The sequence below is a fragment of the Babylonia areolata genome, chromosome 9 (genome assembly GCF_041734735.1).
Source record: "Babylonia areolata isolate BAREFJ2019XMU chromosome 9, ASM4173473v1, whole genome shotgun sequence".
Lineage (NCBI taxonomy): Eukaryota > Metazoa > Mollusca > Gastropoda > Neogastropoda > Buccinidae > Babylonia > Babylonia areolata.
The window spans coordinates 7,649,810-7,662,378 of NC_134884.1; the positions used below are offsets into that span (position 1 = coordinate 7,649,810).

The 12,569-nt window shown below is 42.5% G+C and overlaps 1 protein-coding gene across 1 annotated transcript in view; it reads left to right on the top strand.

Moving 5' to 3' along the window:
* The window catches only part of LOC143285938 (uncharacterized), a 33,898-nt gene extending 28,665 nt beyond the window's left edge, over positions 1-5,233 (top strand). The window contains exons 4-5 of the mRNA XM_076593391.1: positions 2,816-3,221; positions 5,090-5,233. Coding sequence (XP_076449506.1) covers positions 2,816-3,221; positions 5,090-5,233 — 550 coding nt within the window. The remainder of the gene's footprint in view (positions 1-2,815; positions 3,222-5,089) is intronic.
* The last annotated feature ends 7,336 nt before the right edge of the window (positions 5,234-12,569 follow it).

Genomic DNA, 12,569 nt, shown 5'->3' on the forward strand with positions numbered 1-12,569 from the left:
TGTCTAAGAAACATCCTGAACATCAGATGGCCAGAGGTTGTCTCCAATGAAGAACTTTGGAACATGACAAAACAGGCCCCACTGGAGACGGAAATCAAGAAACGGAAATGGGGATGGGTAGGCCATACACTACGCAAGCCTGCAACAAACATCACAAGACAGGCTCTTGATTGGAACCCACAGGGGAAAAGGAAAGTTGGCCGTCCGAAGCAGACCTGGCGGAGAAGCATTGAGGCAGAGACAAGGGCGGCCGGAATGACGTGGGCTGAACTGAAGAAGACCAGCCAGAGCCGGGTGCGTTGGAGGAGTGTTGTTGCGGCCCTATGTTCCCCAAGGAATCAAGAGGAATAAGTCAAGTAAGTCAAGTAAGTCATCATGATCATCGTTATCATCATAAGTAGTAGTGTGTTTGCTGTCTTTATCATTATCATCATCATCATCATCATGAGTAGTAGCAGTAGCAATTGTCTTATCCGAATGATTAGAATAGAATGGAATATGTCTTTATTACCAAGTGTACCAGGGTCACAGGGAATATTGTGGGGTGCTAGTACATAAGTTACGAACATAAATCGAAAATCATACACAAACACAGATACAGTAGAAATTAGGATCTATACAAGTGCATATCTATACAAAAACTTGTGCATACTCACACATGCACGCACTGCACACACACATATCCTTCTCAGTGCAAGCTTCCTTTTCACACAGAGATAGATTTTTGGGGTTTTTGTTGTTGTTTTATCTGACTGCGGCGTCTCTCGGATTTATTCTTCTGAATTTTGCGTTGTTGTGTGTGTGTGTTGATATTTAACTGTTGTCAAGTTTCTGTTTCTTCATATGATTAAGGCGATCTTTGCTTGTCTCCCAATACCTAAATACAAGCTCACGGTTCTCGCTTGGTAATTCTGACTGAGAGCTTGACACATGCAAAATATTACAATAATTCCCCCGTGCCTTCAAATAAGCATCGCTTTTAGCTTCAGAACGTGAATGCACCATTGGAAATGTTGCTCTGTATGTGCCCTATGCGGAGTGATGGCCTAGAGGTAACGCGTCCGCCTAGGAAGCGAGAGAATCTGAGCGCGCTGGTTCGAATCACGGCTCAGCCGCCGATATTTTCTCCCCCTCCACTAGACCTTGAGTGGTGGTCAGGACGCTTAGTCAATTGGATGAGACGATAAACCGAGGTCCCGTGTGCAGCATGCACTTAGCGCACGTAAAAGAACCCATGGCAACAAAAGGGTTGTTCCTGGCGAAAAACTGCATGCAGGAAAAAATACAAAAAGATGGGTGGTGCTGTAGTGCAGCGACGCGCTCTCCCTGGGGAGAGCAGCCCGAATTTCACACAGAGAAATCTGTTGTGATAAAATGAAATGCAAATATTTCTTCAAAGTGTTCAAAAGGGGAGAAACTGCTGTCTTGTAGAGCAGGTATACATGTTTCTAATTGATAACTATATCATGTTGTTATGGATATGTCATAATCTGCATAGCTCAAAACTCAAGACTTTATTTGGGGCTGTCCATATGCAGGTTCAGAAATTCATTGTTCGAGTATGTAAAAAAAATTACGTATTTCTTTTTCAAGTAGCTTTCGTATACCTACTTCTTTTGGGTGATACGACCGTTCATAGTCATTTTTTCACATCCCTTGAAATGAGGTTTTGGCCCTAGGAGGAAAAACCCGAAGACACTGGTTTTTCAAGTCATAAAATCAATATCCAGAACGTTCAGCTAAAAATAACTTTGAATCAAGCGTGTGAAGTTTCAGCCTTCCAGAGTCGTTTCCCTTCCTTTGGGTGATGTCATCAATGACGCGTCACTAGGCACGTACGTGACACGCTTACGGGCACTCTATGGGTTAATCAGTTTTGAGCCAGAACAGAAGCGCATGCGTCCGCTTGTGGCGCATCCGTACCCCTATCCCTGTTTTCCTCATGTGTATAAATACACGCAGGCATACACGCATGCGCGCACGCACACACACACACACACACACACAAGTTCAGCTTCTCCAAAAAAGAACAAAACAAAACACACACACACACACACACACACACACACACAAAGAATAACAGTATCAGTATCAGTAGCTCAAGGAGGCGTCACTGCATTCGGGACAAATCCATATCCGCTACACCACATCTGCCAAGCAGATGCCTGACCAGCAGCGAAACAAAGAACAAGAGAGACAAAGCCTTCAAGACTCACTTGTGACACACTAAAAAAAATCTGATCGTTAAAATGTGTTCTGTATTTGTTATTATAAAGCTTCGCGTTAAGGTCCTAATCAGATTCGAATTAAGTCCCCTAGCATTAATTAGAGTATTTTCCCTTTTTTACTATCTGCACTAAAACGTTTGCAAAATAAATAAAACTTCCATGCTTAGCAAAAGAAGTTCCTGTTTAAACAAAAAAATGATAATAATGACTGCTCTTGTTGTGTCAAAAATCAGATCAAAGTGCCAAGTTTAGAGATACAAAAAATATAAATATAACAGTAAATGCAGTTTGCATATAATTAGGCTTCTTTTTTTTTCTTTTTTTGTGCCCATCCCTGAGGTGCAATATTGTTTTAAACAAGATGACTGGAAAGAACTGAATTTGTCCTGTTTTTATGCCTAATTTGGTGTCAACTGACAAAGTATTTGCAGAGAAAATGTCAATGTTAAAGTTTACCACGGACACACACACACACACACACACACACACCCGAACACCTGGTTAAAACATAGACTCACTTTGTTTACACAAGTGAATCAATAACAAAAATAATGAAATAAAAACCAACCCCTCTCTTCCACAAACAGGTACGTTGGCCGTAAGTGGTCTGGCTGCGGCGGAGGCGCCAACACGCCCCTCGGGCAGGGCGGGCTTGGCGGGCTGGGCTCCTCCTCCCAGGGGCTCTTCGGCAGCAGCAGCGGACTCTTCGGGGGCGGGGGTGGGGGCGGCCCCCACGGGGGTGGTGTCGGGGGTCGTCCCCCGGGCGAGGACCTGGTGCACGAGCTGCTGGTGAAGCAGGACCAGAAGGCGGCCTGCTGCCTGGCGCTGCTCCTGGCCGCCTGTACCCTGTGCTGGCTGCCCTTCGCTTTCCTCAACCTGGTGAGGGCCAACTGTCCGCGCTGTGTTACGCCCACGGCCCTCGCCGTCTGCCGCTGGCTGCTGCTGGCCAACTCGGCCATCAACCCTTTCTTGTACGGGCTGCTGAACGCGCAGGTGATCTTTAAATTTTTTTTTTTTTTTTTTTTTTTAAATATTATTTCATTGTAACTCCTCCATCAAATCTGCCCCTTCTTATCTGTGTGGCTGTCTTCACAGCAACAAAACTCTGCTGCCCGACTCGTCCTCAGAAAGAAAAGATCTGAGCACATCACTCCTCTTTTGCAACATCTCCACTAGCTCCCTGTCACACACCGAATCAAGTACAAGATCAGCACTCTGTCATAGATGTATTCACAAAACTGCCCCTTCCTATCTCTGTGGCTGCCTTCACCTCTACACTCCATCTCGCTCACTACGATCGGCTTCCGATCCACTCTGTTCACGCATACCCAGATTCAAACACTCGACTGTTGGCCCGCCGTTCTTTCTCTGTGTCTCTGGACCTTGCAATTGGAATGAACTTCCTCTTTCGCTTCAAGTCTCCACACTCAGCTCTTTCAAGTCTGGGCCTTAATTAAAACCCACCTCTTCCCAAAATAGCCTCCCTTTCCCTTGCCTCTTCCTTGTCTTCAGTTTCTCCAGTTTTAGAGTTAGTCATGCGTGTGAATGACTGGTGCGAAAGCGCTTTGATTTGTCTCTGCACAAGATTCAGCGCTATATAAATACCATTATTATTATCCCTTTCCTGTACCGGCTGCTCAGTGCGGATGTGAGGGGGACAGGTGCTTTTTCTGGTTTTTTGTTTGTTTGTTTGGGTTTTTTTTGTTGTTGTTTGTTTGTTTGTTTCGGGGAATGGGGGTGTGGTTTTTTTCCCCCGTTATTTTGATATAACTCGGTCATTTATCCGTTCCTTTTCGGAGGTGCTCAACGCGCAGGTGGGGTTTTTTTGTGTTTTTTTTGGTTTGTGTGTGTGTGTGCGTGCGTGCGTGCATACCACGAGAGTTACGATTTTGTAAGGTTTGTAACATGTCTGTGATTGGTGATGAGTTTCATTTTATAATGGAATGTCCCAATTATGATCAGTTACGAAATAGATATGTTCCTAAAAAATATTTGTCTCCAAAATCGGTTTTTAATTTTTGTAATATGCTCAAAGGAGGCAAAAAAGTCATTTTAGCTGTAAGTAAGATGATTAGATTTGCAGATGTTGCCTAGTTATACTTTTGGAGTTAAAAGACATTTGTGTTTTCTCAACTTTATGTGACATTGTTGTGTATTTGGAAATGTTTGTTATGGGCACGAAAAGATTATTTTGCAGTAATCCTCCATACTCCAATAGGAGTGAAAGGATAATTAAAACTTGAAACTTGTCTCCAAAATCGGTTTTTAATTTTTGTAATATGCTCAAAGGAGGCCAAAAAAAAAAAAGTCATTTTAGCTGTTAGTAAGATGATTATATTTGCAAGTGTTGCCTAGCTACACTTTTGGAGCTAAAAGACATTCGTGTTTTCTCAACTTTTATGTGACATTATATATTTTTCATTATTTTCCCGTTCATATACGGGGGTATTCGACGTCCAGCTAAGGAGGACAGGTTGTTTCGTTGTTTTTGTTTGTTTGTTGTTGTTTTTGTTTGTTGTTGTTTGTGTTTGTTTGGTGGTTGTTGTTTGTTTGGTGGTTGTTGTTATTTGTTGTTGTCTGTTGTTGTTGCTGTTTGTTGTTGTTTGTTTTTGTTGTTGTTTGTTGTTGTTGTTGTTGTTGCTGTTTGTTTTTGTTGTTTTTGTTTGTTTATGTTGTTATTGTTTGTTGTTGTTTTTTGGTTTCTTGTCCCTTTGTTTTTTGGGGGGGATGTTTGTTTTTTAACCTGATTTTTTTTTTTTTTAGATGTGATTCCGCAATCAACCCGTTCCCCATCAGCCTCCTTGAGAAACTGAAATGAAACTTCGATCTCCTTAACTCTCTGTCTCTTCCTCTGTGTGCAGTTCCGCAACATCCTCCGGCAGTGGTTTTACCTGGACACGTCACGCCGCTACCGCCCCCGGGACACCTACATCTACATGGGCGTCACCAGGCAGGACGGGGTCAAGGAGACCAGCAACCACGGCATCAGCATCAAGGTGCCCTGAGACCTGCACGGGGAGGCGGCTGGGCTAGGGGGGTTCGGGGGGGGTGGGGGGGGGGGAGGTCTTTGGTTCCCGCTGTCTGTGTGCCTCGATGGTGTGAGTGCAGTGGAGTACAGTGCAATGAGACCTGTGTGATCAATGGTTTCTCCACTGCAATGGGGAAGTCATTTACGGTTTAGCTGGGGGTTTTTTTGTTTTTGTGAAAGTCCTATGGTCCAACTCTCAGCTTATATCACAGACTGACATAAGGTTACATTTGGGGCCACAACAGCAAAGTGCGAGCTGTATGGTCAATGGTTTCTCCGGTGCAATGTGGAAGGCACTTTTACAGCTCAGTCTGTTGTGAAGGACTGTGTCTCTGAAATTAGGAGGCAAGATTGTACTGGTTCTCAGTGCCGCAGCACAGGGGTGGGGGAGGGGGTGGGGGTCTAGCTAGCCTTTGTGGAACCATCCCAACGCCGTCTGTCCTAAAACTCTCTTGGCCGAGAGAATGGGGGATGTAACTTGGGCAAGACACTCTCCACAATCACAATCCATAATCAGATTCTAGCCCGGATAGTCATCGGGACAGCAGTTGTCTAACTCTGTTGTTCTGGTGGTCACAGTCGGACACGACTGACCATCATACATATGGGTCTGTCCGCGCGCTCTGGTTTCTCGTCGAAACTGCAGTTGAACTGGCATCAGTGCAGAACAGTTCATACAGTGCAGTAGGACAAAGTACAGTACAGTGTAGAACGGCACAGTGCATACATTGCCGTGTGGAGCGATGGCCTAGAGGTGACGCGTCCGCATAGGAAGCGAGAGAATCTGAGTGCAGTGGTTCGAATCACGGCTCAGCCGCAGATATTTTCTCCCCCTCCATTAGGCCTTGAGTAGTAGTCTGAACGCTAGTCATTCGGATGAGACGATAAACCGAGGTCCCGTGTGCAGCATGCACTTAGCGCACGTAAAAGAACCCACGGCAACAAAAGGGTTGTTCCTGGCAAAATTTTGTAGAAAAATCCACTTCATTAGGAAAAACAAATAAGACTGCACGCAGGGAAAAAAAATACAAAAAAAAGCGTGGCGCTGAAGTGTATCGACGCGCTTTCCCTGGGGAGAGCAGCCCGAATTTCACACAGAGAAATCTGTTGTGATAAAATGAGAAATACAAATATAAATATCTAGCAATTTTCCTCACGGAAGGTGTAAAAGATTGACCGGCATAAATCTGGTTATGTGTACGGTGCAGTGCAGTTCATATAATTCCGTACAGTGAGGGTCTCTAACTATTTTCCTCAACGGAAAATGTAAATACTGACTGGCATAAAATCTGATTTTTAGTACAGTTCAATAAAGCACAGTGCAGTACCATAATGTACCCAGTTATCGTCAGATTAATCCATGACCCTCCCACTGCAACGTGCTTGGCAAAGGAAGACTACGAAAGAGCAGACGGACAAGTCTACCAGCTACTCTGAATCCAGGACCATCATTAAGGCCAAGCTGCAGAACAAGTGGAAGCAGCAGCATCCAGGCCACAACAGAGCAGTGCCCCTGCAGAACAGGCAGCCAGACAACAGAACATCTGCTGCAGTCCTGCCCGCTCCACCAAACGCTCCGAGAGAAAACCTGGCTCGACCCGATCCCAGCGGCCCGGAAGCTGTACGGAGGACTGGAGGACCTGCGATGTACTGCCGCCTTCGTCGAGGAGACGGGGGAATCCATCTGATAAATGACGAACGAGACAACAACATCCATGACCTCTTTGGAAAGGGAGGGGATTAACTGGCATAAATCATATGAGTACAGAACAGCTCAGTACAGTTCGTACCATACCGCGTAGTATCCATTTATTGGTCATTCAGCTCATGCTGGTCTCAACGGAAAGTGCAAGGATTCGTTGGCATAAATATGATTTAGCACAGTACTACAGAACAGAACTGTGCATTGCAGTACGATCTAGTGTAACACAGCATATTGCAGTACAGTACAGTGCAGCAAGGCGTAATTCAGTACAGTAAAGTACAGCTGTCGGTTATTGCCACATTCGACCTCAACAGCAACTACACATCTGGATTGACAGAAAGCTAGTCACCACGTCAGTGAACTACCAACAGCTCTGTGTTGACCTTTAATCCATCTGACAGATTCCAGAAACATATTCCTCACTGAAGACTGCACTACATGTTCCGCTGTTACCTTCCTGTCCAAACCATCACCGCTTAAGGAATGAAGTTGTGACAGTCAGCGCTGGAAACTCGAGTTTGTCATGAGTGTGAACATTTCTTTAGCCGCTTTCACTGTTGAGAGACTCACTGCAAGCATGCTTGACTATTCTTTCACTATTTCCCGGTTGCTTTTCGTTTTGGTTTTTGTGCTAGGAAAATACAGTTAATGCTCCCAGAGTGTGTGTGTGTATTTGAGTGTAAACGTTGAGATTCAGGAGCCACAAAGGGCATTTACCGCGTGAAATACAGGGTACGAACTCTTGGAACCTATGGACGCTGTGGTGAAATCTTACTTTTTTCCTGCAAAAAGGCCACATGTTCATGGATTGTGCAAACGTCACACAATGTTAATAAATTATCCAAACGTCTCATCATGTTGATTAAATTATCCAAATGTCTCATATTGTTAACAAATTATCCAAATGTCACGTCATGTTGATAAACCATCCAAACGTTATATCATATTCATAAATCATCCAAACGTCAACCCACATTCATTATCCAAAAGACCACCCCCCCCTTGTTCATAAACAATCCAAACGTCACACCATGTTCATAAATCACCCAAATGTCAGCCCATATTCATAATCATCGTTCTTTCATTAACGATTCAAAATGCCACGCCATGATCCTTAATCATCTAAAATCTGCACAATCTTCGTGAACCCAAAACTGGGCCGGCAGTTACAACACAAACACTGCTTTGAATGCAGAGAAATACGATATATTGAGCTAGGCTTCGTTGTTGTTTTTTTCTGACCAAGCCGTGAATTATACTATGTATCAAACGACAAGATTCCCATGTTTCTATCTGAATCATAGACTCCTGTGTGTGTGTATGTACAATTTGAAAATCATACGCAATTCGTCGTTGTTGGCTTTATCTTTCACTGCATTCAAATGTGGAATGGTTAAACCTGCATGAGAATTATTTCTCAGCGTACAACATTAGCAGAGCTGATTTTTTTAAATAATAATAATAAAAAGATTGTGCTGATTGAAAATTTCGGGTTGTCGTGAACTTCGGAACTATGTATAATCTTGTTAAGAATTGTCACTTAACTTCCTTCGTGAGAGCGAAACCGGAAACGGGAACTGTCTAAACACGTGGTGCTAGACTGCTACTATTCAGAATGTGCATTTGCAGTGGTGTGACCATGACAGTGCTTTTGCCCGTCATACTGAGAGTTGAGGACGTCATTATCTGAGCTTTACAGACAAAAAAAAAAAAAAAAGATACAGCCTAAGACAGCAAGCAACACCGTAAACCGTGAACCCATTCTCTTAAAAAAAACGTTGAACTGACGCAGCAAAGCTGTTTGAAATTGTTTCTGCAGAAAAATTCAAACTCTTGTATACGCTGATGTGACACAGCAAAGGTGTTGAAATTGTTACAGCAGAAAGAGTTCAAACTTCTAAAGTCTCACGTCAAGCCTGCATCACCAGAAAGTCACTCTCGCTGATAAGATAAGATAAGAATAACTATTATCTCCAACTGGAGAAATTTGGTCAGGTGCATTATCACAACATAGACAAGTAAATAACATGGGGACCATAACTGTAAAAGCCAACAACAGCCCCTACAAATATTACGAAGATACAAATGTGTGTTAAAAAAAAAAAAAAAGCAAAAAGAAAGCACATACATCGTTTCATACATACATCCACACACTGCAGGTAATAACTAGTATTCTTAATGTAAAAACAGAAAGAATTAAGAAACATTATTTGAATATAATTATAAACATAGCCTACTATACTGCACATTGATTATAATAGACAGATAAGAATAAAGATGAATTGCGGAAAACCACAACCAGATAAACAGCACACAATCGCACCGCAACCCCCCACCCCACACACGCGGATAACTTGATTAAACAAGAGTAATAAACATATGACGAAGAAGAAGTATGCCTAAGCATAAAAATGCTGTCCATTTTGGACCAACAAGAGAACCAGGGCATCCCCCAAGCTGTCTCAACAACGCTAAATTTGCGTTGCGTAAACAATTGTCCAAAGTCTTTTTCCCCCCCCCCAATTTGCGTTGACTTTGGAAAATTCTTAGCGCTATGCAGACTTACCCCCTGCCAACCTGGTCCTGATCTTGGTGTTATTACTGTCTGTGGCCATCGCAAAAAAAAAAAAAAAAAAAAAAAAAAAAAACCAACAACATCCAAATCCATGCTGTGGCGATCGCAAAAGCTCCACATCCATGTTGTGCTTTACAGCTGCGGACAAGTCAAACTAGGAAAAACAAATCAAACTGCACGCAGGAAAAAATACGAAAAAAAAAAAAGGGTGGCGCTGTAGTGTAGCGACGCGCTCTCCCTGGGGAGAGCAGCCCGAATTTCACACAGAGAAATCTGTTGTGATAAAAATGAGAAATACAAATACAAATATCTAGCAATTTTCCTCACGGAAGGTGTAAAAGATTGACCGGCATAAATCTGGTTATGTGTACGGTGCAGTGCAGTTCATACAATTCCGTACAGAGAGGGTCTCTAACTATTTTCCTCAACGGAAAGTGTAAATACTGACTGGCATAAATCTGATTTTTAGTACAGTTCAATAAAGCACAGTACAGTACCATAATGTTCCCAGTTATCGTCAGATTAATCCATGCCCCCCCCTCCCCACTGCAGCGTGCTTAGCAACGAGACTGCTGACTCCCTGGCAAAGGAAGGCACTACGAAAGAGCAGACGGACAGGTCTACTAGCTACTCAGAATCCAGGACCATTATTAAGGCCAAGCTGCAGAAAAAGTGGAAGCAGCAGCATCCAGGCCACAACAGAGCAGTGCCCCTGCAGAACAGGCAGCCAGACAACAGAACATCTGCTGCAGTCCTGCCCGCTCCACCAAGCGCTCCGAGAGAAAACCTGGCCCGACCCAATCCCAGCGGCCCGGAAGCTGTACGGAGGACTGGAGGACCTGCGACGTACTGCCGCCTTCGTCGAGGATACGGGGGAAATCCATCTGATAAATGACGAACGAGACAACAACAACATCCATGACCTCTTTGGAAAGGACGGGGATTAACTGGCATAAATCTTATGAGTACAGTACAGTACAGTTCATGCAATACAGTACAATACAGGGCACAGCGCAGCATCCAGTTATTGGTCATTCAGCTCATGTTGGTCTCAATGTTGGTGCATATCTGTTATGCATGTGTGGGTGTATGTGTGAATGTGTGTCTTCATGTTTTACATTTATTTGCTTATTTATCATCATTGTTGTCTTATTTATTATTATTATTAGTATTATTACTACCTTTTTTATATTATAATTTTTTTTTTTTTATTTACTTATTTATGTACGCTTATCTATTATTTATTCACCTTTTTTTCTCAAGGCCTGACAAAGTGCGTTGGGTTACGCTGCTGGTCAGGCATCTGCTTGGCAGATGTGGTGTAGCGTATACGCAGTGACGCCTCCTTGAGCTACTGAAACTAGAAACACTTCCCAACCCTTTCCTTGTCCAAGCGCTGCAGTCTCTTAGAGATTTAAGAATTGAAGGAAACCTTAACCTTGTGCTGGTGGTATTATTATTTTCATAAATCGATGATTCGTGTTTTATTGTCATGGCATGGCAACTTTGCTGTCGATATATCTGTTGAGTCACGGTCTTTTAGAAGGATTTTGTTGTTGGTTTTGTTTTGTTTTTTTAACTATTATTTTGAAATATACAATAAAGAACTGCGGGATCACATATTTTTTCTAAGGATTTTGCTTTATATCTTTTTTTTTTTAAAGTGATATAGGAACCGTCTTTAAAGTATTGTTTTGAATGCTTAACGTTTTGAGAAAAAAAAGTTTTGTTGTGTAACTTCTATGAATTTGATTCGATGAAACAGGGAGCTGATTTTGTTGTTGTTGTTGTGTTTCATCTCAGTAATCCACGAACTCGCACACACAAACATATACGCATATATACGAGTTCGCACGAGCACACACACACGCGCACACACACACACACACACTGGGAGAAATAGTATCAAAATGAAACAAAGAAATAACCTTGTCTCGTCGATGGGATGTGATGGCAACATGGCCGTTCTGTTCTGTCAGGGGAGATAAACGTGAAATGGTCAGAGTGCTCTTTTCATTTTTTCACCCGTCTCGAGGTTCTGAAGTTCCATTATTAATTTGTCACCACGTCCTGTGAGAAAATTAATGTCTTCAACGCCAAAACATTCAAAGGGCGAAAACTGTCATGAATGGAATGAAGGTAATCAGATAGTGTCTAAAAGAATGGGCGTTTACAATGTTTGTTGATGATGATGATGATGATGTGGTGTAGTGTTCGGTATTCATGAAGGAAGTTTTGCGTTGGAGTTTCCGTGTGAGTGTATAGATGAGTCGTTCCATTCCAGGTGGGGGTTTTTTTTGTGTGTGTTTGTTTGTTTGTTTTTCCCCTTGACTTTTTGTTTTCCATTCACTGAATATGCCCTCAAACGTTCAGTCATTCATTGTAGATGTGACATGTGTCATACTGCTATGTAGCTGGACTAATCACCGTACCGCGTGTATCTGTACAGTTTCGGACCAGAGTTTTTAATTCGATGCTATAAACGAGATGATTTATGAATATAATGTGATGTTATATGATGTACTAAAATGATATTACACACACGGTACGTGCTGTCGTTTGTCAAATGTTCTACATGACGTATATGGTGTGATGTTATATGATGTGATAACTATGACGGAATATAATACAATACATATGTATTTATGACATTGAATGATACCATATGAACACTTTAAGCGTTGTTTACTTAATGTATTCCTCAGTTAATTTATAATATTATCGTGTGTTATGTTTTCTGGGATTAACCACCCACCCCCACCCCCCCACCCACCCCCCTCTTTCCCCCATTTCAAGTCCAGATATACGATATTCACAGATAACATCCAGCATGTGTGATGTGACTGTTTTACTTTTGTGTGTGCCGATTTTCTGGAGTTTTATATTTGTTTGTTTGTTTGTCGTCTTCATAAACTGCAAATCATATGCGAGCTTTTTGCAATCGACACAGAATGATTGTTCTTCGAGGTTTTATAATAATTATAATGACTCAAAAAACAAAAACAAAAACAAAAACTGTGGATATTTTGAAAC